General features: G+C 44.6%; 1 protein-coding gene and 1 long non-coding RNA gene across 5 annotated transcripts in view; one reads left to right on the top strand and one right to left on the bottom strand.

Moving 5' to 3' along the window:
- The window catches only part of LOC146357977 (uncharacterized), a 717,854-nt gene that overhangs the window by 4,485 nt on the left and 687,888 nt on the right, over positions 1 to 25,481 (top strand). The gene's annotated exons all lie outside the window — the stretch shown is intronic.
- The window catches only part of TCN1 (transcobalamin 1), a 48,371-nt gene that overhangs the window by 2,062 nt on the left and 20,828 nt on the right, over positions 1 to 25,481 (bottom strand). For 3 of the 4 annotated variants that reach the window (XR_014792565.1, XM_084860252.1, XM_084860245.1), the window contains exons 1-9: positions 22,673 to 22,815; positions 13,793 to 13,975; positions 12,896 to 13,036; positions 11,969 to 12,121; positions 10,684 to 10,865; positions 8,975 to 9,161; positions 4,560 to 4,749; positions 2,461 to 2,579; positions 1,276 to 1,382 (exon numbers count right to left, since the gene is read on the bottom strand). Coding sequence is in view for 3 of the 4 variants with exons in the window: in XM_084860252.1 (XP_084716378.1) it covers positions 1,321 to 1,382; positions 2,461 to 2,579; positions 4,560 to 4,749; positions 8,975 to 9,161; positions 10,684 to 10,865; positions 11,969 to 12,121; positions 12,896 to 13,036; positions 13,793 to 13,975; positions 22,673 to 22,739 (1,284 nt within the window). In the remaining variant the exon portion in view is untranslated. Of the gene's footprint in view, positions 1 to 318; positions 1,383 to 2,460; positions 2,580 to 4,559; positions 4,750 to 8,974; positions 9,162 to 10,683; positions 10,866 to 11,968; positions 12,122 to 12,895; positions 13,037 to 13,792; positions 13,976 to 22,672; positions 22,862 to 25,481 lie in introns of those variants that run through there. The other variant, XM_084860261.1, reaches the window with a different exon arrangement.

Genomic DNA, 25,481 nt, shown 5'->3' with positions numbered 1-25,481 from the left:
GTGTAGAAATGCCCAGTGAGTCAGCAGTGCAGTCAATGCAAAGAGACTGCATAGTAGTATGGTGGTTAAGAATGAGCTGTGAGTTATGAAGTCTCCAATAGTAACCTTGTTGCAGCCATAAGTTCCTAGGAGGTTTAGGCAAGCCCCCCCCCCCCCGCCCTTGCGCCTGATCTGCAATTTGGGGGTAATAATATTGGCCTGTCTCACAGGCTCAATGTACGTGAAGCTCTTTGAATGCTATAAAGCATGATATAATCATTGTTAATATTAATATTTAAAAGGCATTTGAGTAGAATGAATAACCAAGATCCCAAATCTTATTCTGTACCTTAAGCAATACGATTTTTATTGGGGAAAACAAAGAATAATGAAGTCTTTTGAAAAATAAAATAAACAGAGTACTAGCGTCATCTCATATATTCAATCACAGATCCTTTGGATGGCATTTGTTTGACTAAGGTTCAGAAATGTGGAAACAAGTAGAGCAGTGTGGTTAACCCTGTCTTGCCTTCTAAGAGTAGCCATCACTCCAGAAACTATTACCAAGAAAAATATCAGTGTAGTTTCAGATTTTTTAGACAAAAGCCAGGAGCTTTTAACCTCTCTTCTGGTTCTAACCAAATAGTATTGTTGTTTTTATTTGAGAAACACTGAGATAATTATTTTTGACCTGTGGGAGAATTTTAATTAATAGAGTATCCCAATTGCAAGGAGGTAAACTTTTCCTTTCAGATTTCCTCCAAGTCCAGCTGTCCTCCCTCATTACAACTGTTTAGAGAGATTGGCTTGCGAAGCCAATACAAGGCTACTCAACACACAATGGTCAATTTCTAATGATCTTAAAATATCACAGAACGTTGTAGGAAAGACACTCAGCACTTCCAATTTATCAGTCAACATAACTCTTCACAATATTCCTAGTAATATGATTGGCTGTTATTTAAGGAGACAAAAAATAAAATGCAGTCAACAGTATTGATCCATTAGGGAAGTCATCCAAAAAGCACTGTGGGAGAATAGTATTATTTAGGACTAATTAAAAGTTCATAAAACAGTTAGCAAGCTTTCAAGTGACTCAGGCGTCTTCTTCAGGCTGGATGTTAAACAAAAGAAAAAATAGAGCAGAGAGATGATGTTGCTGTTTTGGGTTATTTAATAAATGAGTTATGGAGCTAGGACAACCACCATGTGACACACGAGTATATTACACTCCAGTAAGAAAGGTAAAGAGAAGACACCCTAATCCTCAGACAGAAATGGCAACAACACACATACATTCAGGCACATGCATATGTGGTGGTCCTTCCCTAGACCTGGAATTCAGTAAGTGGCGAATTTAACCATCAAGCTCTCTCCATCTTTCACAACATAATCTCCAGCACCTGGGAGAGGAGACACAAGAGGAGAGGCACCGTGAGAGTTTTCAGTAACATGGAAAACAATCTTATTTCAACCTAATGGTCTGCCTTTGTGTCTGGCTTCACCTCTTCAGGCCGCCAATCCACATAAGAAGAGCCCTGCTGGATCAGACCAAGGGTCCATGTAGTCCAGCATTCTGTTCACACAGTGGCCAACCAGCTGTCGACCGGGAACCTTCAAGCAGGACATGAGCGCAACAGCACCCTCCCACCCATGTTCCCCAGCAACTGGTGTACATAGGCTCACTGCCTCCGGTACTGGAGGTAGCACAGAGCCATCAGGACTAGTGGCCATCGATAGCATTCTGCTCCAGGGATTTATCTAATCCCATTTTAAAGCCATCCAGGTTGGTGGCCGTCACTACTTGTTGTGGTAGCATTCCATAGTTTAGCTATGTGCTGTGTGAAGAAGTACTTCCTTTTATCTGTCCTGAATCTCCCACCAATCAGCTTCATGGGATGACCCCGGGTGCTAGTATTATGAGACAGGGAGAAAAATGTCTCCCTATCCACAGCCTCCACATCATGCATAATTTTGTACATCTTCCTCATCCACTTCTTTCTCACCTGCTGATGCCCTTTCCTCCTTCACTTTGAGCTGATTTATTTTAGTGTATTTAGATCCCACCTTTCCACCAGGTGGCCTCCTGTCTGGGTACTGCCCAGAGCCAGGGCTGCTTAGCTTCAGCAAGGTGGACTGCCTCAGGTACTCTCAGAACATGTCCTGACACCTGACTCATTAGGAACATAGTAAGCTGCCTTATACTGAGCCAGACCATTGGTCCATTGACCCCAGTATTACAAATTGGCAGTGGCCCTCCAGGCTTTCCGGCAGGATTCTTTCCAGCCATACCTGGAGATGCTGGGGATTGAAACTGGGACCTCCTGCATGCAAAGCAGGTGCTCTGTGACTGAGCCATGGCCCCTCCCATAGTTCTGAGTCCCAATTTCATACCCCATACCCCTTTTCAATTGCCTTCACTCTGCCACCCATAGCCTCTCCCTCTCCCTCTCCCCTTCATTCACTTCTTTCCCCGCTCACCTTGGGATAAGGGTTTTTTCCCACTCAAGAGCTCCCAGTAGGTACGCTTCACAAGGTCAGCTCTCAGGCCTTGCACGGAGGTGATATATGGGCCCCAAGATTGCTGCTCATATGTGAATCTGGTGCAGGAGAGATTTTCAAAGGGATTCAGTTAACGGTGAAAGAGCAACTGCTGCACTAACACCTTCCCCTAACCAGACGTGCATCCAGGGCCAGCCCGAGATGGCAGCAGAGCAGAGAATGATGTCCCACCCACCTAAGTCAAGGTCCAGAGTCCTTAAGGCCAGCCTATTTTGACACTTGAGGCAGAAAATACCTCAGGCACCTCTTTCCCTCGGTGGCAGGAAAAAAAGACAACAATAAGGTATATAGATGATAATTTGCTGCCCTTCCATGATGCCCACAATCAGGTGCTTAAGGCAGTTGCCTCACTCTACCCTAGGGTTGCAGAACCTCACCTCAGGCCTGTGAGCCAAATCCATCTCTCCTGGGGTTTCAATCTAGCCCTCTGGGATTTCCCAAATAGTCACATCCCTTCTCAAAGCCCCACCCCCTTTTCCCCCAACCATCAATCTTTTGGTGCTTCCCAGCTTTTGCATATTTTTTTCTCCATTCTAAAAGGACGAAATGCTTCTCCTCAGACATACAGGAATTAAGAGCTTTAAGCTACCATAGGCTGGATTTTTTGGTATTTTGGTCCCACGCCCCCTTTGTCTTTGGCCCCACTGTTTTGCCTCTGGGCCTGCCCACCACTGAAATGTGGCTCCTGAGAGCTTTTCAAAACTGGAATGTGGCCTTGGGCTGAAAGAAGTTCAACACCCCTGCTCTACACAATGGTAGGGCTGGCCCTGTGTACACCTTCCTTCCATGCGGGACATAATCAGTCCATACCTGTTCCTAATTATTATGGATTGTTCTTATTTTGGGAAACTTTCTCCATAATAAGGAGAACTTATTTTGAATGGAATTTTTTTTTTTTTTTTAAAGAAACAAAATCCCAATGGACAACAACAATGCATTCCTCTAAAATGGTGATTCACAGAATATGTATTTGTTAAACTGAAAGAAGATGCATTGTTTAACTAAGTCTGTCTATGAGATGCAGTCTGCACCACCATCCACTTCCTGTCACTTCAATGGAAAAGTTATTTTGGCACAAAGGGTTGTTGTTGTTTTTTGACACAAATTTGTATGAAAGAGGAAAGGTAAATTGTCAAGGAGAAACAAAACTTGAGATTGCAGAGAAATTTGAATCCTGTGTACTACATTTGCTCGAAGTAAGAAGCACCATAAACCCAGAAACAGACTGAGACATTTAGGTGCCTGAGACTGAAAATCTAGATGGCCCCATGTAAGAGCAAAAATAATATAAACTAAAAAAAAAAAAAAATGCCAACATCCTGCTGTTTGGTAACACCTGTGGCAGACTGCCTCTCCCTTCCTAATGGTTGGATTAGCCCTCCATAAGCTTCTTGATATCTGACTTGTCTTACCATACTGGTGATGCGATCACTAGACTGTGCCTAATTTGCCAGGTTCAAAAGCACCCCCCAAGGCCCCAAAGAGACCTTACTTTAAATGCATGTCTAGCAGCTAAGTCTTTTGTTCATTTTTTACTCTAGAGTAAGCACATGGCCCCTGATCTGGATTAGGACCACAGCATGGGGAGGTAGCGGGATTTAGAGATCCAGATTGGGGGCTCTGCACCTACTTTAGAGTAAACATGGAGAGAAGACATAGCTGCTAGATACACATTTAAATTAACATCAGTTTTGGCCCAGAGACATAGAATGTTGAGGAAACTAACTGGAAACACCAGATCAGACCTGAACCCATCTCACCTTCCAGGAAATTCAGAAGACACCATTAAGCTGAATGATCTTGTGAGCAAGACAGGAATTCCAAAGGACTTCCCCCAGCCAACCAGGGTACAGTCTTAACAGGCAGGAAATGGGGAAGGAAACTCATTTCACTACTGAGACTGGAAGAGCATTCCCCTTGATCTAAGAGGAAATGCTACACTGTCTTGCTGTTCAGGTCATATTTCCTTATCCAATCAGATGCCAAAGTAATCCTCACCTGGGCAGCCAAGGTCATACCTGAATTTCTTTGGGTCCTTCTTCTGGGCAGCCTCCATGACTTTGAGAAAAACTGAGCCATTCAGGACAGAGATTTTGATGGAATCAGAGAAGGTGTGGCTCACACCGTCAACGACAGTGTATGTGACTGTTATTAGATAGCGAGGAGTAGATGATGGAGGAGGTGGAGGAGTGCTCAGGATAAGGTAATCTGTTTGGAAGTTAGAGAGAACAGAAGCCGTTAGGGAATGGATGAATTAGTCTATTTCTGATCTGTGTCAGTTTCATATGTATTCAATCATATGTCCATCCAATTTCCACATCAGCAAGGATTTTTTCGTTTTATTTTTTTTTATAAAAAACAAAACACAACACAACAACAACAACAACATAAACACACAATACACATACACTAAAATATCTCTTAAGATTGTAAGATATCTACCTTTGGCTCCCCTTACACAACAAATGCTTATTATTATTCTCTAGTTCTTATCTTAGTTGTATATCATACATTGAGTTCACAGACATTATCTCATTTCTCTCCTAATTTTAACAACAACAACAAAAAGAGAATGATCTCAAAGTTCAAAATCCACATACATAGAGATCATTTTTCTCTATTTCTTGTACAAATTCTATAACATCTAACATAAATTTAGTTGTTGATCCTTCTTTAATTATAATAGTAAGTTTTGCCATCTCTGCCAGCTCCATCATTTTCATGATCCACTCACTCACAGTTGGTATTGTTTCATTCTTCCACTTTTGTGCATACAATAACCTTGCAGCTGTTGTCATGTAGAGAAAGAGGGTTCCCCCCTTCTCTTTTACATGTTTATCAATTAGTCCCAACAAAAAAGTTTCTGGCTTTAAGTCTATAGTAATCAGTAAGGATTTTTTCAATGCACAAAAAATGTCGCTTATTTTCATATACAGTTTTCCATAAAGTCTGCGTTGTTGTACACAACTTTCCCTAAGATATGCAAAGTTTGTACAGAATTTTTGAGCTGAGAACTGTATTGCAAAATCTGGAGAAGTGCACAACCCGAAGGATAACTGCGTTGAGATCTGTGTGTTAGTCCAGGAAATGTGAATTAGTTTGGTTCACTTAAAAATGCAGACCAAACAAAATTCTCCCCCATTCCTAGAAGCAGTGAGGAATGGTGAAATGACTTCAGGATCATTATCCTGTTCCTCCATACATTCCCTTCCCACACCCCATTACCCTGATACTGACTTGGGGCAGGGAGATGAAAGATTGCCTTGTAATGCAAGGAAGGGAAGAAGAATTGGGGTGAAGCACACACTTCGCGTATGGGAAAGGGATCTAGGACAGGGGTGTGGAATCTCAGGCCCAACGGCCAAATCTGGCTGGCCTGGGGTCCCAATCCAGTCCTCCAGGATTCCTTAGAGGGCCACACACCCTTCCCCTGGCCCCACCCCCTTTCTCCAGTCAGCCTATAATTTGGTGGTTTCCAGTGGAGGCTAGTAGCTCTGATTTTGGTGGGGCTGTGAAGCCATTCTGGGCTTCAGGCAGAAGCAGCCAGAACTCTAACGGAGCTATTCAAGATGCTGAAAGTTGTTGGAGGATATGGTTCATTACTTTGGATAGCTCCTTTAGAGTTCTGGCTGGTTCTGGCTGAAACCCACAAGGGATACACAGCCTCACTGAAATGGGAGCCACCACCCTCCACTGGTGGCTTCTTGGCTTTTGCATTGTATTTCCCCATTCTGAAAGTTTGAAATGCCTCTTGTTGGGCTTAGCTACTGACAAGAAGAGCTTCCAGCTCAACTATGCTGGCATTTTGGACCTGTGCCTTTCGCCTTCAGCTCCACTAATCACTGGAATCCACCCCCTCAGCTTCTCCAAAATTGAATTTGGCCCTTGGGCTGAAAGAAGTGCAACACCCTGATCTAGGGATCCGAAGAGGTATTTTCCCCACTGTAAAGTTTTAAGAAGCGTGATGTTTATGCAGAGCTTGTTCACACATACATATTCTTTGACTTGGATTCCTGCATTGAGCAGGGGGTTGGACTCGATGGTCTTGTAGGACCCTTCCAACCCATCTATTCTATGATTCTGTCACTTGATTGTAGCATCAAAGGGTGTGTAAACATGCGCCATCACAGATCAAACACTGACAGAACTTTCCTACAATCCCCCATCACCTCCGGTTCACTGCTTTTCAACAGGATCTGTTAAGAGGCTTGGAGCAGTATCTGCCTTTCCAGACCAGGTGTAGCAAAAAATGAAGCCAGGTTCTCAAAGAACAAAGCCCCATCCCAGTTCTCAGGGGGCCCTGCATGTACATAAGCTTGTTTTGCCCATCGGCAATAGCCAGAGCAAGCAGACTGCACCTGTGCCAGTCTCATGAGTTTTGACATTTCTGCCTAGTATGGCTTTATTCATCCAGCTGAGAGCCAGAAAACAACGAGTAACCAAATGATGACAAGTCAGGTGATTCTATACCTATGTGAACTGGCCTTGAGAAGCACTTCTTTACAGGTATATCATTTTCACACTTGGAGTGGCAGCACAAAACTGCATAAAACTAGCCCAAGTCTTTAGCATAGGTTTGGAGGGTACACCTGATTTGGGGGTTCATTCATAGTTGACCCACATCTTCTTGACCTACGTTGCTTCCACATGAGGCTTTTACTGCGCTCTGTCTCATTTATGAAATTCTATCGGGGGTGGGGGCATGGAAGAAATCCAGACAACGACTTCCATTGTATTATCCCACCATTTCTTCTGTCTTTTTTCTTAGTAGAGAAAATCCATTATGGAGGGAAAGATGGGACAGCTGCAGAGTGCATTTTGACAGTTAGTGCTAGGAGCCAGGCTCTTCCATGAGGTGGGATGAATCCCTTGCCTCAGGCGGCAGATCACAAGGGATGACAGTCACCACCATCATCATTGTAGCTGGGGGGCAGGAGAGAAGGGAGGGCAGTAGTGGGAAGTCTTGTGCTGGCCCTGCCAGGAGCTGTCTGTCTGAAATCCCTCTGAGGCCACGACAGACATGCAGTATGCATGTTTACTCAGCAATAAATGTCATTTGGGTTCAATGGGGCTTACTCACAAGTAAATGAGCACTGGATTCCTGCATAAAAATTTTCTGAAGCAATTGCATACAGCCACAGAGCCATGTATAGCATGTAACTGGAAGTCTCCAAAGCAACCAAGTAAAGAGCAGTGGGTTGATAAAAATTAGGAGACTATGACTACGCAAAAACTCAGACACCAAGCGCAGCAAGCGAGGAATCTTAACTTTAAGAAAGATATTATGACACCATGGTTTCCATTTATGTCCTGTGTTGATGTTCTTTAAAGTTTTGATCAAATTCCAACCAAGTACAGTTGCCTATATTTTTTCTGACTAATATGCACACACACACACACACACACACACGAACATAACTTGCACATGCTCCTTTTACATGCTGTATCCACGCTAGTTTTACTCTTTCATTAGATAGCGAGCTCTTCCTTAGGCCATTTTACTGTAGATGATCCATAAGCATATTGATTATAGACCAAGGGGCTGTTCACACAACACGTTATCCCACACTCAGTGGTTGAGTCACACAACACGTTATCCCACACTCAGTGGTTGAGTGTGGGTTGTTTTGAACCATAGGTTGCTTGTTGAACCATGGGTTATCATGTTGTCTGAATGCAGCCAGTGTGGCTTGTTAACCATGCCGTGTGGCTTATTTTTCTTAAACAAGCCACCTTGAGAACCCATGGTTTGTTGTTGGATTGTTCAGGGTGGTTAAAAAGCCACACTGCACGGTTAACAAGCTACTCTGGCTGCATTCAGACAACATGATAGCCCACCTTGTGAAAAATGTGCTATGTTCAGACAATACACTAATCCACAGTTCAGCAAACAACCTACAGTTCAAAATAATCCACACTCGACTACTGAGTGTGAGTTAGCGTGCTGTGTGAACAGCCCCAATGAATAATTGGTGAATTCATTTGTTTCTTTAGTGATCTTGATTTATTATTATGTATGTTCTCCTTTTTGTTGCCTTTATTTTGTTAACCTTATTTTGAAATACAATAAAATTTCATGAAAAAAAGAAGTAAATGGGCATAGGATTGCAGCCTTAACCTTGAGAAACAGAAAGAAATCTAATCTCCCATTGGACAAATGGTGGGAAATCTGTCCACCCTTTAGATTGTGCTTTGTGGCCTGCAAATCTGAAACCCATCAAGACAAACACCACCTATTGCCATGTATTACGGTTTACCAGATAATGTGAACCCCACTATTTTTGCAAATCCAGGCAGCAGCAAAATCAGGCTGTTTACTGAGTTCTTGATGGGCTGCATGCATGATGGTCTTCCTCTGGACTCAGTTCTCCTGGTAAAGATTCCTGTTCCAGTTTCAATTTAACTAGAGATGGGTCTAACTTGCTGTGCTTACCTTCATCCTGGGAGCAGCTGATTGTGCTCACATCAAGGTAGGTCCGGCCCTCCATAGAGGGGACAATCTGGGAAGCAGCCATGGGGTTGTCAAAAGTGCCTTTTGGAATCTCAGTAAGGACTCTGGCCAAAGTCTGGGAGCAGTTCCAGGATCCCGGCATGAGATATTTGTGAGATACAGTCAAAGCCTGGAAGAAGCAAAGACAGAGAGAGAGAGCATGCAAGCGGGCAGACTTAAGTATGGGGAGAACACAGATTGGCTATAAACCATCAGTGTGGACAACTGGAACAATAAAGGAAATAGGAGTTTGCTTGTAGGAGAGCAAAAGGAATGAGACCAGGGAAGAAGGGAAACAGGACCATAAACAGAAAAGGGATATCTAAGAGCTTCTCTACACAAGGCTGTTAATCCGCTGTATCTACTTTCAGTTTCATCACAGAATTGAGATCCAAGCACCACATAAAGAGCATTTCCTTTCCTGCTTTTCTGCTACGTAACCTCTAGGTGGTACTGTGATAGAGGAGAATAGTACAATTACACAAGTAGAAAAAGCTTCTCTTTTTTTTGCTTTCACAAATAATGCTGCATTTTCCCTGCTCTAAAAAAACTCACCAAAAGTGCTCTTTAGAAACAGAAGAAAAACTGGAGGGTCACATCATCATCTAATGACCCTGTAAACAACTGTGACTAGGGAATGACAAGCACACAATAAATGCCTCATGTAGAAAAGCTCAGTTCAGTTTGTTCACATATTACAGTCTCAGCTCACAGGCAGATATTGCTTGTTCTCGCTCTGGCAGGTAACTCTCCATCTCCCTTTAAAATAGCCCCTTTTTGCCATTGCCCTGCCACTGAATTTCAGCAGCAAATTCAGCATCACACCAGGAGTCACAAAATAGCCCGGGTGGCTGCATGCAGCCCAACCCTGACTGAACACATGCCACATTCACAAGCTATTGAAGTCTGTGACTTCTCTCCAGCCAATGATTGGAATCACAGATAATCCACCAGCGTTATAAAGGTTTGAACTATGAAGTATCATAACCATAAATGGGTGAACACTCGGGAAAGGTTCAGGCTTCCCAAGAAGTAACTATGATGATCTCAGCAGGATGAGTTATCTGTGGGCAAAACAGAAGAAACCATAAGCCTGCTTGGGATGGGGTAATGCTGGTTTGCTCAAGTTACAGGAAGCCAGATTCCGGCTGAACATCAGGAAAAACTTCCTGACCGTTAGAGCAATATGACAATGGAACCAATTGCCTAGGGAGGTAGAGGGCTCTCCCACACTGGAGGCATTCAAGATGAAGCTGGACAGCCATCTGTCAGGGATGCTGTGACTTGGATTCCTGCATTGAGCAGGGGTTGGACCTGATGGTCTTGTAGGCCCCTTCCAACCCTACTATTCTATGATTCTATGTTCTTCCTGTTCTGTCTCAGAAGGTCAGGGTGGTGCCTTTATTGGTTAAGGGCACAATCCTATGCATGTTTCGACAGAGAAAAAGTCCTGCAACTCCCAGTATGCTCCAGCCAGGGGCATGCTGGGAGTTATAGGATTTTTTTCTGTCGAAACATGTATAGGATTGTGCCCTAAGAGACTCTGTTGTCCCTTAGAACCTGAAGGTGTGCTTTGATACAGGGAGGCAACAAGAAAGATCCATGGAGACTGCATGGCTTTCTCCAGGCCCAAAACCGATCCTTGCTCCCACCTGCATGGCCAGCCCAGTGCTATAAAAGTTCCCAATGACTCCATCGCGGCTTTTCTCCTCCAGGATTCTCTTCAGCAGCCACTTTACAGTTGCTGTTATTGTCTGGTTCACCTCTGGCAGCAGTGTGGCGTTATAAGTGGTCTGTACACAGATCTGAGCCAGCACAGCTACTGCTGCCGTGTCTGTATGGGGAAGAAGGCAGAAAATGTGGATGAAGTTCTCATCCTCCTCTGATGTAGCAGATATCCCGTAGAATAAGGACAGTGGCAGGAACAATGGATGGATCAGTCCTGTTCCAGTCTGTGGCAGTTTTACATGTGTTCAATCTTAAGTCCATTCCATCCCCTTTTCTGCCATTTTCTTTTTTTAAATGCATGAAAAATTTGCCTTCAAACTGTATGCATTCCTCCCTAAAATATGAATTTGTATACATCCCCCCACCTGCTAAAATATACATTTTTTTCTAAAATACACTCTTTTGTATGCAGTTTTCCTTAGCTGAGAACTGCATCACAAAATTCAAAGAAGTGCACAGTCTGAAGGACAACGGTGCACTCCAATCCACAAATTAGTCCAGGAAGTGTGAATTAGGGTGGTTGTCTTTAAAAGGTAGATTCACATTGCATTCACAAATGCGCTTATTCCTTTGGTTTTAATGCTGTTGATTTAATCGTATGATGCGATGGTTGTTTTAGCTCCATGAATTTTACATTTTGATGTAAGCCACCTTGGACTACTGATAGGAAAGGTGGGATATAAATGTATAACATAAATAAACCTAATAAATGAAGGGACCATTCTGATGTTTCACCACAGGTACATACATTGGTTGTATTCCAGCTCAGAGCTGGGCAGAAAGAAGATCTCCAGTTGTTTTGGACTTCAGCTCCCAGAATTCCCAGCATGGGCAATAGTTAGGAATTCTGGGAGTTGTAGTCCAAATTCTGGGAGTTGTAGTCCAAAAAAGCAGGAGATTTACCATCTGCTCACCCCTGTTTTCTCTGGCCTTCATCACATGGGAAGTCACTGACTCACTTGCATATGAAGATAAAACTCCCATTCTGGGTCAAACTAGTGAGCCATCCAGTTTAGCACCTGATTTATTAGCAATAGTGGCCAAATAGATACTTTAGGTAGAATTGCAAGGAGGCATGATAGCAATACCTCTCCCCTGTTGTAAGTCCACAGCATCGGGTAATCAGACATATATTGTGTACAAAAAATAGAAACTGCCCTGTCATCATGACTATCCTCCAGTAGATCAACGATCAAAGTAATTACACACCCACAGAGAAGCTGCCACCTAAGGAATACGTCTTCTCATTTGGTCTGAACAGGTCTGCTATCTCAGAGGGTGAGAAGATGCCCGGAAGCTGGCAGAGGGTGATAACACACAAGCTGAGCTGGTAGTAGGTGGTCAGGGGACTGCCATGGATCTCTGAGGAGAGACAAACAGACAGAAGAGCCATCAGACTCAGCACCTTCCAGCCTGGGGAGAATGAGGCATACAGAAGGAAGAGGGAAGAAGTTTAAGTGAGAGTAGATGGAACAAGGATGGTAGCAGGAGACTGGGTTGTATCCAATGCCAGTTTTACTTAAATCCCATTCATTTTAGTGGGTCTACTCTAAGTGAGACTAACATTGGATACAGCCCATGAAATGCAACCAAGGGACACAAATAGATGGAAGATAGAGGAACAAAACTGGGAGATGGAATTTGGCAGGGAGCTGCAAGAAAACAGATAACTTAGAAAGACCAATGTATTTTTAAAAAGTATTTCTAACCTACCCTTTATCCTAAGATATCAGGGTGGTGTGCATGAGCCATAAAAACCAAAATAAGCCACAATTTAATACTATCAAACCATAAAACATTTCAATAAAAACAAATCAGAAGCATAAAAGCAGCAGAGAAGCTGAGCATAAGCCAGCATGACACTTCAAAATGCCCGGAAACTGAAATGGTAGCAGCATTGCACTACCAGTTGAACTTCAACAATGAGGGCATTCCACAGATGGGGTGCTGCCACAGAAAAGGCCCTCTCCTGAATTCCTGTGCAATGAGCTTCCCCTGGCAAAGGAACCAGAGAAGAGCCCCCCTGAAGATCTAACGATGAGTGGAGAGGGAAAGCAAGTAGAAATGCAAGAAGAGGTTGAAGGGGAAAGGAGGAAGAGCCTCTTCCCCTGATATGGTGGAAGCCCTAGTCCTCACTGATGTTCTTCAGCTCCATCTCAAACTTCTTTTCCAAGAGCTCCACCAGATCAAGAGTGCCAGAGACATTCCGGGGATCAGAACACGAAGCCTGGAAAGCCAGGGCATACAGGGCCACCTTCCCCGAAGAGAAACCTTGTCCTAGAAACAGTGAACAAAAACAAGGATGAGCAGGGCAAGATACGCCAGGCCACACAGTTTCCTTGTCCATCGTTCTGTGCTCCCACTCGCCTAAGTTCCTCATACATTTATTTCCCTTCCCTCTCAGGGCATATTCACACCTTCAAACATCCATTCATTCATTTCACTATGTAAGCCACTCTGGCGTTGCCCAAATACGCACTTGTGTGGAAAAACATAATGAGTGAACTGGGCAATGATGCATATTGTCCGCAGCAATGTCTGTTGTCATTGGAGGCAACGATTACAGGACAACATTTTGTGCCCTGACTTGTGGTGTCTTTTTAAACAATCACTCTTGGGGATTTAGCGAGAGAGACTGGAAGTTGCTTCAAGTTCCTCTTTCAAAATGATCATGAACAAGGGGACTGTGGGAAGCAGGCTGTATTCAGACTCAGATTGTGGTTGGCTACCCCCCATTGTGTGCAGTTCTGGGTGAAGTAGAAGTTTCCTTGGAGGTAATCTGGGGCACAATCCAACATAAGTCCTACTTAGAGTAGACCCATTGAAATGAATGGGATTTAAGTTAGTCATGACTCACTGAAGTTCCCTTCATTTCATTGGGTCCACTCTAAGTAGGACTTATGTTAGATTTTACCTCTGATGTCATTATAACGTACCAGAAACCTCAGATGTCAGGGAAAGTGGAGTGGTGTGTGTGCGTGCGCTTTCACCACATGAGCGTTCTAATTTTTCAAGGTTGTTATAAACACTTACCTTTCTCTACTGCCTCCTTGCCAAGCCTCCTTAACAACCTTTGCTCAACGATCTGGCTGTGGTTTCGAGCAAGATGAAGAGCCAACAAGATCCTGGGGTCTGGGAGAGCTCCTGGAGCAGTGGCTGAATGGATCATCTTGTTCAACAGATAGAGCACCAGAGGGTGCTCTTCCTCACTCACAGCTAAAGGAAAAGGAACAATAGCCACATTGGGCACCCAATATAATCCCCATGTATTCTCTCCCCCACCCTACAATACTCAGCTGGGTCAGAAAACAGGACTAGCCAAACCTTCAGCCTTCTTTTTGTTTTCAGTTGATGATGCTTGAAGAGGTCCGAGCCTCCTTGAACTTTTCTATACAAGATTATTAATCCGCTGTATCTATTTTCAGTTTCAGGACAGATCCATGCGCTACAGGGATCATTTCCTTTCCTGATTTTCCACTACTTAATCTCTAGGTGGCACTGTAGTATAGCGGAATAGTGCAATTACATAAGTGGAAATAACATTTCCATAAATAATACCACATTTTTCCTGCTCTAAAAAACCTTGCTGAAAGTGCTGTTTAAAAACAGAAGCAAAACTGGAGGGTCACGACATCAACTAAAGAACCTGTAAACAACCATGAGTAAGGAATGATGAGCACACAATAAATGCCTCAGGTAGAAAACCTCTTCATATTATTTGCCAACATCTGGAAATCTGAAAATGGCTCAACCCCTGATGTAGAGATCACAGTCCCTGGCCTACATTGACTGTATAGCCAGTAAAACTAGGTTAGGTATTCTAGTATTTGGATTCACTATTCTTTACTATTTCTTGTTGTTTTTAAAGAATTGATATCTGATATTACCAGACAAAAAATGGACCTAAGTCTGTCTGCTCTGTTTATAATAATTTTGACATGCTCATCTTGGCAACTTATGGTTGTTGTTTTTTATTAAATTTATTAATCGCCCATCTGGCCGGTCACCCAGCCACTCTGGGTGATGTATAACAATAAAAACAGTTTATACAATACAATTCAACATTAAAAACATCACATTTCTAAAATTACCCTAGCCCACCCCAAATGCCTGCCTGAACAACCATGTTTTTAATGCATGGCAGAAGCTCATTAAAGAGGGGGCATGGCAGAGTTCCCTAGGGAGGGAGTTCCATAGAGTGGGGGCCACCACAGAGAAGGCCCTCTCCCTCGTCCTCAGCAGCCTAGCTTTCCTGGCTGATGGGATAGAGAGAAGGCCATCCGAGGCTGATCTTGTTGAGCGGCCTGTCTGGTGTTGCTGGAGGCACTCCTTGAGATAGGCTGGGCCGGAACTGCATAGGGTTTTAAAGGTCAAAACCAACACCTTGAATTTGGCCCAGAAAACAACTGGTAGCCAGTGCAGCTCCTTCAGCACTGGAGTGATGTGATCTCGCCAGCAGCTGCCTTTAATCAGGCGAGCCGCCACGTTCTGCACCAGCTGCAGCTTCCGAACCGTCTTCAAGGGTAACCCCACGTAGAGCACATTGTTGTTGTTCAGTTGTTCAGTCACGTTCGACTCTTCGTGACCCCATGGACCATGGCACGCCAGGCCTTCCTGTCCTGCATTACAGTAGTCTAAACGAGAGGAGACCAGAGCATGTACTACTGATGGGAGCAGATGGTCGGGAAGGAAGGGGCGCAGCCGCCATATCAGATGGAGTTGGTACAGCACTGTCTGGCTCACACCTGTCACCTGAGCCTCCATGGACAGCTGGGAGTCTAAGATGATCCCCAAGCTGCGGACCTGGTCTTTCAAAGGTAACCATACCCCATTCAACACCAGGTCATCATCCCCCAACCTCCTCTTGTCTCCCACCAAAAGTACCTCGGTCTTGTCAGGGTTCAGCTTCAGCTTGTTCTCCGCCATCCAGCCACTCACTGCCTCCAGACATTTGGACAGGGATTCTACGGCCAACCTTGGTGAAGATTTGAATGAGAGGTAGAGCTGCATGTCATCTGCATACTGATGACACTGCACCCCAAACCTCCTGATGATAGCCCCCAGCGGCTTCACATAGATGTTAAATAGCACCGGGGAGAGGATGGAACCCTGTGGCACTCCACAACTGAGCGGCCACGGGTCTGAAACCTCCTCTCCCAGTGCTACCCTCTGGTACCTGCCGGAGAGGAAGGACCGGAACCACCGCAATACGGTGTCCCCAGTGCCCAACCCCTCCAGGCGGTCCAGGAGGATACCGTGGTCAACGGTATCGAAAGCCACTGAGAGGTCGAGGAGAACAAGGAAGGAGCATTCACCCCTATCCAGAGCCCTCCTCATATCATCTACCAAGGCGACCAAGGCCCATGCCCAGGCCTGAAGCCCGACTGAAATGGGTCTAGATAATTGGCTTCTTCCAAGTGTGCCTTCAACTGCATCGCCACCACCTGCTCAATCACCTTGCCCAAAAAAGGCAGATTCGAGACTGGGCGAAAGGTGTTCAGAACTTGGGGATCCAAGGAGGGCTTCTTTAAGAGCGGTCTTATCACTGCCTCCTTGAGGGCTGATGGCATCACTCCCTCCTCAAGGGAGGCGTTCACCACCGCCTTGATCCCCTCACCCAGCCTCTCTCTGCAGCTCATAATGAGCCAAGATGGGCAAGGATCAAGTAAGCAGGTGGTCGGCCTTACAGATGAAAGCACCTTGTCCACTTCATCAGGAGGAAGAAGCTGGAACCGATCCCACAAAACCGGTTTGCCACAGGCCGCCTCTTGCTCACTAACTGTATCCACAGCGCACGGAATAACACTCCTAATCCTTGTCTTAATAATGCTTCTGAAACCAAATGGATAATTCCTTCAGCGGGCAAACTGGATTGACTACTTTGCTCTGACCTAGAGGGAGAAGTTAGTTTCATCTGCATAGCTGGAGACTCTTGCTGACAGGATTCTCCCACTACGTTTGACTGGTGACACAACTACCACTGCAGGGTGACTCAAAATGGAGCTGGCCTCACTTTGGAGTGAATAGAGAAAGAAAGAGGAAGCCATGTCAACTCTTCATAAAGTCCAGAGAGGAATTAAGGACACAATCCTATGCATGTTTACTCAGAAGTAAATCCCACCAAATTTAATGGCATTTACTACGGAGTCCCATTGGGTTTAGGACTGCAGCCCTATATTTATATCTTGGTTCAAATTATTTCCCCAAACCCAAATGAAATGCCAAACATCTATCAAGGACAGCCACATTGTTCTTCCTTGATACATATGAATGCCCGATGTCAATTTATTTATACGTACAATGTACTGGGCTTTAGTCAGCCAATCCAATTGACTTGGAATGTTTTTCCATTTTTATTTAGCAACAATTATCCTAGCTGCCTTTTAAAAATTCCATAATGATGCTCCCTATTTACGTAATCTTTTAACAGACCTAAGTTAATTACTTCTGATAACACAGGAAGTCTGTACCTGTAATTAAGTAGCATTTGGCCCCAGTTTTCTTGCTGGGAGCAATAATTTTTGAAGTGAGTAAGAGAATACAGAGATAGCTGTACTGGTAACACTGCTCTAGTCAACTAATTCTCTTCAGGTAAATTGTAAAATGAGAAGCACCGGGATCCAAACCTATTTGGAAGCCAAGGGTGGATCTACACAGAGCATTTGCTCTGGTGCTACTGAGCCTCACACTTGGTCATGGCACGTAATGTTTGCTCCTCTCCAAAACAACCGCAGGTTTTCATACCATAAAACCCACATTTTTGCAAAGTTGTTTTGTGACAGATTTTCCTGTCACAAAACAACTTTGCAAAAATGTGGCTTAGATTTTCCTGTCACAAAACGTGGCTTCAGTGTGATTTGGGAGCCTGTGTGACCACAACTTGTGATATTAGCTTTGGCGCCAGCAGGGGGCGGGGGGGGCAGCGCTGATAGGCAGAAAGGAAAGTTGTGTTATGAAAGGGTGGACACAAGGTTGGGAGCTGGCTAAACATGTCTACTCAGAAGTAATTCATTGTCTTCAGTTGCACTTACAGAACACAGGAGCAGAGAGAGGGGCGGGGAGTTGGGAATTGCTTTGCCTTTTGTTTTAAATCTCCGCTCATCTGGAAGAGTGGACCTGCACATAAGGTTATGGAAGAGTGGACTTGCGCATAAAGTTAATGACTTTAAAAGCTGTCAGGTCCCTTGGTCCTCTCCCTTCGCAATCACACACCCCAGGATTCCAGGCTTCAGCCTCACTACTTTATTAGTTAATGACCAGGTTCTTTACAAATGCAAATCCTCAGAGACTCTCAGGCTACAAAGGAAAACAGCTACTCCACACAATTACGAATATCAATAGAGGAGCCAAGTGGGAATTAGAGACGGTTGCCGGCAGTTTGAAACAAGAATTTGCCCTCCTATGTAGGCTATCACGCATAGCTGACCAGGTGGAATGTCTGAGCTCCACCTCTAACTTTTCCCGCTTCACTCTGCACCGGACTCTAGCATCCTTCAAGTCACACCCCGCACTGTCCTCCTCCCCCGAGACCAGAGTTCTCATAGAGGAGGAAGGGGGGGCTTCAGGTCGAGCCATCTGTGTGCCAAGGTCCTGAGAAGAACGCCTATCCATATCTGAGCTCACTAGGGAGGGCACCTCCCCCAGTTCTGGCTGTTCCCATTCTGAGACTGAGCTGCTAACTGTCTCCACATGCTCAGAATCATTCCTGACAGAAGCTGATTGTCCCTAAATGAGCCTTGCTCCCATAGAGAATGTCAGTGTGTTGCTGTGGGATGACTTTTCTTCTTTTATAACGTTCATTTCTCCAGTGAAAACAGCTTGCTAAACATGTCTACTGAGAAGTAATTAATCTCTTCAATCGCACTTTCTGAGCACAGGAGCTGAGAGAGAGGTGGGGAGTTGGGAATTGCTTTGCTTTTTGTTTTTGTGTCTACTTGGAAACAAATCACGTTGTCTTCAATTGTAACTAGGGCTTCTTCACATGGAGCTTTTATCCAGCTTTTGAGATTGGTTACTCAAGGAAGTTCACAGGTCCTTTAGATGATGTCGTTAACCTCCAGGGTGTCTCCCTCACTAAATGACCTTTATTCCATTTTTTAAAAGATCGGAGATAATGAGCTATCAAATTACCCCACTTGAGTTCCCTCATGAAAAGAGGAAAAGCTGCAGTAAGAGGAGCTAGACCACAGCGCCATCTAGCTTCCATATGTATAATGAAACATATGGAAGACTCAGATAAAGGGGAAAAGGAGGGGGTTCAGGGTCTTCAAGTAATTCTCCTTCAAACGGGGACCAACTGCCTACCCGGAGCATAGGCTACTCTGCTGTTCATTGCTTAGTCGCTGGTGATTAGCATCTGAAAGAGTCATTAAGTTGTAAAAGGATTAAAGCCTTTGAAAAGAATCCTTTCATCTGTGTCTTGAGTTGGCTATTGGAGTGTACTGAAAGAGGCTGCCAGAGCGCTCCTGACACAACCCTTCTGCATTGGTGGAAGCCCTTTGTTCTTGGAATCCATGACGATGAAAAGCAGATTGAGCATTTCTGGATGAGTAGAGGCACTTTCTTTGAAGTGGCGGACATATGCCTACCCCAGCTGCAGCAGCAGAGAGGCATCCTGCAGGAAGCCACCTCCACTGAGAAACGTGTGGCTGGAGCTGCATCGAGGTTTTCCCATCTGGAATGCTACTGCCACGTTGCCACACTTTTTGGAGTTAGCAGGTCCACAGTGGAAGAGATTGTTTGGCAGGTTGGCTCTGACTTTGAGAATTTGCTTGTCCACCAGGCAACGGCCTTGGGCAACCTCCAGAAGGGAAGTTTCAGAAAGCGTTGTCATTTTTAAGTTGCGTCTGTTGCACAGTTTCAAAATAGTGCTATTTTGCCATGATGTTACAGTGCATAAGGGTCCCCCCTGAGCTTTGTGATGGGCACAGCTTTTAAACTTCTTGCCAGGTCTCTGCCATTTTACGGGTACCCACAGGGCAGCTGCCAGTTTACCTGTGAACACTTTTGGGGTTGGTCGTGCATCAAAATCTTGGTTCACATGATATTATATTTTTAAGTTGCTGCAGTGGTGCAATTTCAAAATGCCACTGTTTCGCTATGTGTGTGATGAGAGTCTGCCTTTTTGAGAAAGAGATTAAAGATGCCATCTCATGCATGTTTAGCCAGAAAAAGGTCCTACAACTCCCAGCATTGCTGTCTGGGGAATGCTGGGAGTTGTAGGGTTTTTTCTGGCTAAATATGCATAGGATTGCACCCTAAGAAAGACAACAGACAGAGAGTAGAGTTTGGGCTCTATAAGCTAACTGCATTTGGGGTGCTGTCTGTCTGATGGGGGAGCAACAAAATTTTGGCTGTCAACATAAATATTACAAAATGCCAGTAAGGCTACAGCGACCAAACCTGGGTAAGCACTGCACCTCTGGAACATCTCACCACTCAGGGAAGTGAATGAATGAATGACATTTTGTGGTTACAACTGTTAAGGAAATATATATACAACCATTGTTTACAGCCGCAGCCAGAAAAAGATATACAAGTACAGTAAAGAGATATTTAAAGAACAGTTCATGCCCAGTAAAACTTATTTGCATTCCTCATAGTGCTTTTCTACCGCTAGTAATCAAACTCTGCCACTGCCAATAAAACCACCTTATTGCTAGATGTAAACAAAAAAGCCAGATTTCTCCACATCAGACCAAGCAGTTTTCCCTGTAAGGACAGGACCTAAAAACTTTGTTTGAAGTGTAGAGAAAATAGAACAACGAAACAGATAATGAAGAAAATCCTCCACTGCCACATGGGCATAATCTAGAATCAGAAGATATTTTATTAAAACGTCCTTCTAGAACAGCTGTTAACAGCTGTTGCATCCTGGGTCTGGTTAGGACATTTCTGAAAGTGGGGGTGGAGGTAAGTTTCCCATAGCTCTCACATTCAAATTTAAATTTAAACCTTGCATACAAGAGAGCCATCTTGTTACATGCAACAGCAGAGGTCAGATTGAATGGAGACACTATGGACTTGGGGAAGTGAGGTCAAAGTAATAATATAAAACAAACAGGAAGGTATATTATGTTCTCTAAGCTGAGAGCCAAAGGTGTGTGTGATAACCTGCAGAACTGATCATTGCAATTTTTAATGTCTTACTTCCTTGTAAAATGCAAGCAGCTAGGATTGCCAGCTGACCTGAAAAATTCAGCTTGCCTGCTCCTATGCCTTAAACAGCAGCTTGTGCACAAATCAGCTGCTCAGAGCAAAGAGATAACCACTCTCATCTGCTAAGGTCTCCAGGTTAAGTTGCTGTTAAAAACTCAGGAGCAGGAATCAGTAAAAACAAAGATGCCAACTCTGGAAGCAGCACTAGCAAAGGCAGAGTTCTCTTCTTCTTTTCACCAAGATATAGTCATACAAAGGCATCGTCACTCCACCTATTCTGAGGTGGGGGCCTGCTTTTAAAACAAGTTCTGGATGGGACCCTGGTGAGCTGCTGTCTAACCCTGACCAGCAGCTGTTGATTTGAATCTTAAAAGGATTTTCCTTGTCTCTTTAACAGCGGCTTTCCTCAAAACCTCAGAACTGCTGCTGCCTCTTCCAGGGACAACTCCTAAAACGCAAATGCTGAACTTGCCCCTGATGGACCCCATGGTGGCAGGGCCCCTCCAGTATTAAAAACAACACATCACCGTCCACAGAAGGATGCAGAAATGGATTTATGTGAGAATCCAACATATTACAAGAAAAATCAATCTGCCCCTGCATCTTTCAGTAGCCTCTTCTTTTTCTTTTTTCGTAAGGTTGTTCACTTAGGAGCCTCCCTTTTGCTGGGCTGCTGCCATAGTTAACCCAATGTGTGAAAGCACAAGTGATGCTCTCTCTCTCTCTCTCTCTCTGTCTCTCAAATAAGAGGCAGAAAGAAAGAATTGTGTTACAGCAGCCTTCTCCAACTTGGCACACTCCCAATATGTTGGACTACATCTCCCATCAGCCCTCACAAATACAGCCTGTGGCCATGCTCTCTGAGGATGATGAGGCTTGTAGTCCGACACATCTAGAAGGCACCATATTGGGGAAGGCTGTGCTAGAATTTTCAACACGTTATTACAGTTGTTGCTGTAAAACACCCTGAAATCGTTTGGATAAAAGGACAGAAAATAAAGTAAAATAAAATACAGTTTCTATTTCTGTAGTTCCACCAACATGTTCCTACAATGTGGCCACAATCTCTGCCTGGAGGTCTTGCATTATATATTAGAGTCAATGGAGGCTGGTGGCTCCTATTTCAGTGGGGCTGGGAAATCATTTCGGGTTTGAATCAGAACCAGCCAGAACTCTAAAGGAGCTATCCCAGGTGCTGAACCCAGGCCCCCAAATAGGCCCAGCACCTGGGATAGCTCCTTTAGAGTTCTGGCTGGTTCTGATTCAAACCCAGAATGATTTCACCACCCCACTGAAATCGGAGCCACCAGCCTCCGCTGATTAGAGTGGCCAAAAAAAGAGTATAGCCAGGGAAATGGAAAATGTAGGCTAGGAAAGAGTCAGACAGCCATGGATGGAGCAAGAGAGGGTGGGCCGGGAAAGCCTTGCTGAAGATGTGGGTCATCTTCCGTCAGACCTGGGGGCAGCAGACAGCTGCTGAGAGGACCCACTGTCGCTGCTACCCTCGCGCCTCGTTGCAGGCACTCCAGTGGGCGCCTGGTGGCTGCCATTGTCATTGCCCACACAGTGCCTTGCCTGGAGCAAGGCTGCATCACTCTGGCAAGATCTTTGCCCCCGGGGCCGTATCCAGCCCACCTGGGGCCCCAGTGCCAGCTGGGAAGGAGGGGAGTAGCCGTCCTACGCATCTGGAGGAGGGCACCAGGGTGGCCAAGACCGGTGGAAAGGGACTGGGCAGTGCCAGGTTCTCCTACTCACCACAGCGAAAGCAGCCTTGTCCTTGGATGAGGAGCAGGAACACAAATCCCACCAGGGACCTCATCATTGCTCAGATGCCGCTGTTGCTTTTTGGATGTCGCTCAGAGGCACCTCCGGGCTCCTCATAGGATGTGAGCAGCACAGCCAAGCAGGCAGAAACAATAAAGAGGCTGGGACTCCACCCTTGTCCTGTTGCTTCCCCATCACAAAGAGAGAGAGAGAGAGAGAGAGAGGGCGCTTGAGCAATGCCAAGTGCATCATTCTCTGCCCTACAGGAAAGTACAGATTGACACAATGGGAGAATGGAAGATGGGTTCTCAGAACCACCGAAAGGCAGCCTTCCCTTCCTCCAGATGCGCTGGACTACAACTCCCATCATCTCCCAGCCAGCTATGCTGGAGGATGCCAAGTTGGGGAAGGCTGACTCAAGGGATCAGCCCTTCCCCCCCACCAGTAATTACTGAGGTCTCTCTAATCCCCGTTACTGAGGAAGAGCAGAGTACTACTACATGTAGTCCAATCCTAAGCATTTTTATTCAGACTTAAGTGCCACTGAGGGTCCCTAGATGTAACAAAGGAGCACACAACGTGTCTGCTGATCTTTTCCATTTTAAAATTTTACTTTACTGTAGCCATTGTTGTTGTCGTTCAGTCGTGTCCGACTCTTCGTGACCCCATGGACCATAGCACGCCAGGCCTTCCTGTAGCCATATGGAGCTCTAAATCTTATCACTGAAGTGGCAGAGCGAGGGGCGCTTTACCCTTTCCCACATGCCAGTTGTTCAGTCAAAATCACCCCACCCAGTAAGGGTGCTTCTGGATGAGGCTTTTCTCAAGGCATCGCCCTGCCTCATTCACAGAATTTTATCAGAGGGGGTGGGAGGGATCCAAATAGCGACCTTTTCTAGACAAGGCTGCTGGATGTCCTGTTTCTACTTCCGCTTTCCTTGCAGAATCAAGATTGGAGCTCAACATACATTATTTTCCTTCCCTCCTTTTCCATACTTTCCTCTACATAACCTCTAGGTGGTGCAGTTGTATAGTGATAACGCAACTAAAGTAGTGGAGGACTAGTGCTTTGTTTCACTTTCACAAATAATACTGGATTTTTCCTGCCCCAAGCCCCCTCCCCCCAATTGTTTTTAAAAACCAGAAGTGAAACTGGACAGTGATGTTGTCATTGTCATCATGTAAAGCACCTGTAAATGACTGTGAGTGAGAAATGACAACTGCACAATAAAAGTTTTGTCTAGAAAAGCTTCCACTCATTACCCTCCTGTGTTTTCCCACCACTTCTACCACCCTTTTTCGTACTGCAAAACAAATTGAGAAAGACAAACAGTGCCTTCTGACTGGTAGTGCTAGGAGCCCTTTGTCTGGAAACACCCCAGTTCTCTAAGACAGCAGAAACTGGGCCTCCCATCCCCTTGTCTAAGAAAGGACTGCCAAGTTGAAAGACCTTTAATGCATCTTTAAGAGTGGTTTGGAAAGGAATAATGCACTTCTACCTCTGTCCCTTTGCTATGCTATGCAACACCCATCTGAACCTCAAGTCTACTCAGAAGTATGCCCCTGGCCCTTTGGGGAACTGTTTCAAGTGGAGGAGTTGAGCATTTGCAACTTTTGTGAGTGGTACATATAATTTACTGTGGCCAAAATATGCAGCCATTGCATGCAGCAGGAGTGCAAGTTAAGAAAAGCCATCCGAGTCAGACCACACATCCTCAAGAGGACATGTGTCCAAGAGAAGGCCTTTGAGTGCAGCTGGGAAACTTAGCTTGGCTGCCACACACACATCTGAAATGGTACTCCTCTTTCACGGCCAAGTACTTACCACAGGAGAATAGCCGATCAGGGTTGAAATCCTACACATGCCTGAATGGGAGTAAGTTCCATTGAATAACATGAGACCAACTTCTGAATAAACTTGTGCAGGCACTGGCAGTTAGTTACTCCAGCACAGAATAATGCACTATGTACTCATTGCCAGAGGCCTCAATCCTAAGCATACCTACTTGGAAATAGGGTCTAATTAAATCAACACAACTTTCTGCCAAGTAAATGGTAAGCATTAGAGCATTGGGCTTTCCAGAAGCAGAAGCCCACTTCTACATATTTATTTATTAAATTTATCAGCTGCTCTTCATCCACAAGGGATTCCAGTCTGGTGCATATAACATTATAAAAATACAATATAATACAATTATAAAATAAGAGGTATAAAAACTGTTCAACCAGCAGACAAAACAGTCAATCAAGATTTTTTTTCAAAGCCTGGGCAACAGGGAACACTTTGATTTCACACCAAAAAAGAAAGTAAGGCCAGCATCAGTTGCAAGTCACTTGGTAGGGCACTCCAAATTCAGAGAAGACACATGCAGAGTTTTAGGACATAGAAGGCAAATGTTTATAAAGTGTCTTGAAGTTCTTGAATCTAAAACAATGCCAGTAAAGAAATACAAGCCAAATAAAACTCTTGATTTATACAAAATTCTACATCTTGAGTACTCAGAGGCAAAAAGCAAAGGAGGTGAACAATTTGAAATGGAACATCAGAAGCAACCCCTTTCTCTTACTCCCTCCGACACATTTGAATTCTCAACACCTGTTCAAGATTAAGGCTGCAGTCCTTTATACACTTACCTGGGAGTAAGCCCCATTGAACTCAATGGGGCTTACTTCTGAGTAGATATGTATTGGTGTTGTTAGCTGGGAATAAGCCCCATAGAACACAGTTACTTTTCCGTAAATATATATAGGATTGCATCGTAATAACCAAGAGGTTGAATATGCATGAATAAATACCACA

Source organism: Heloderma suspectum, chromosome 1, assembly GCF_057233095.1.
Source record: "Heloderma suspectum isolate Gila_16-S chromosome 1, 16-S_ref, whole genome shotgun sequence".
Taxonomy (NCBI): domain Eukaryota; kingdom Metazoa; phylum Chordata; class Lepidosauria; order Squamata; family Helodermatidae; genus Heloderma; species Heloderma suspectum.
This window is presented reverse-complemented; position numbering and strand designations above follow the sequence as displayed.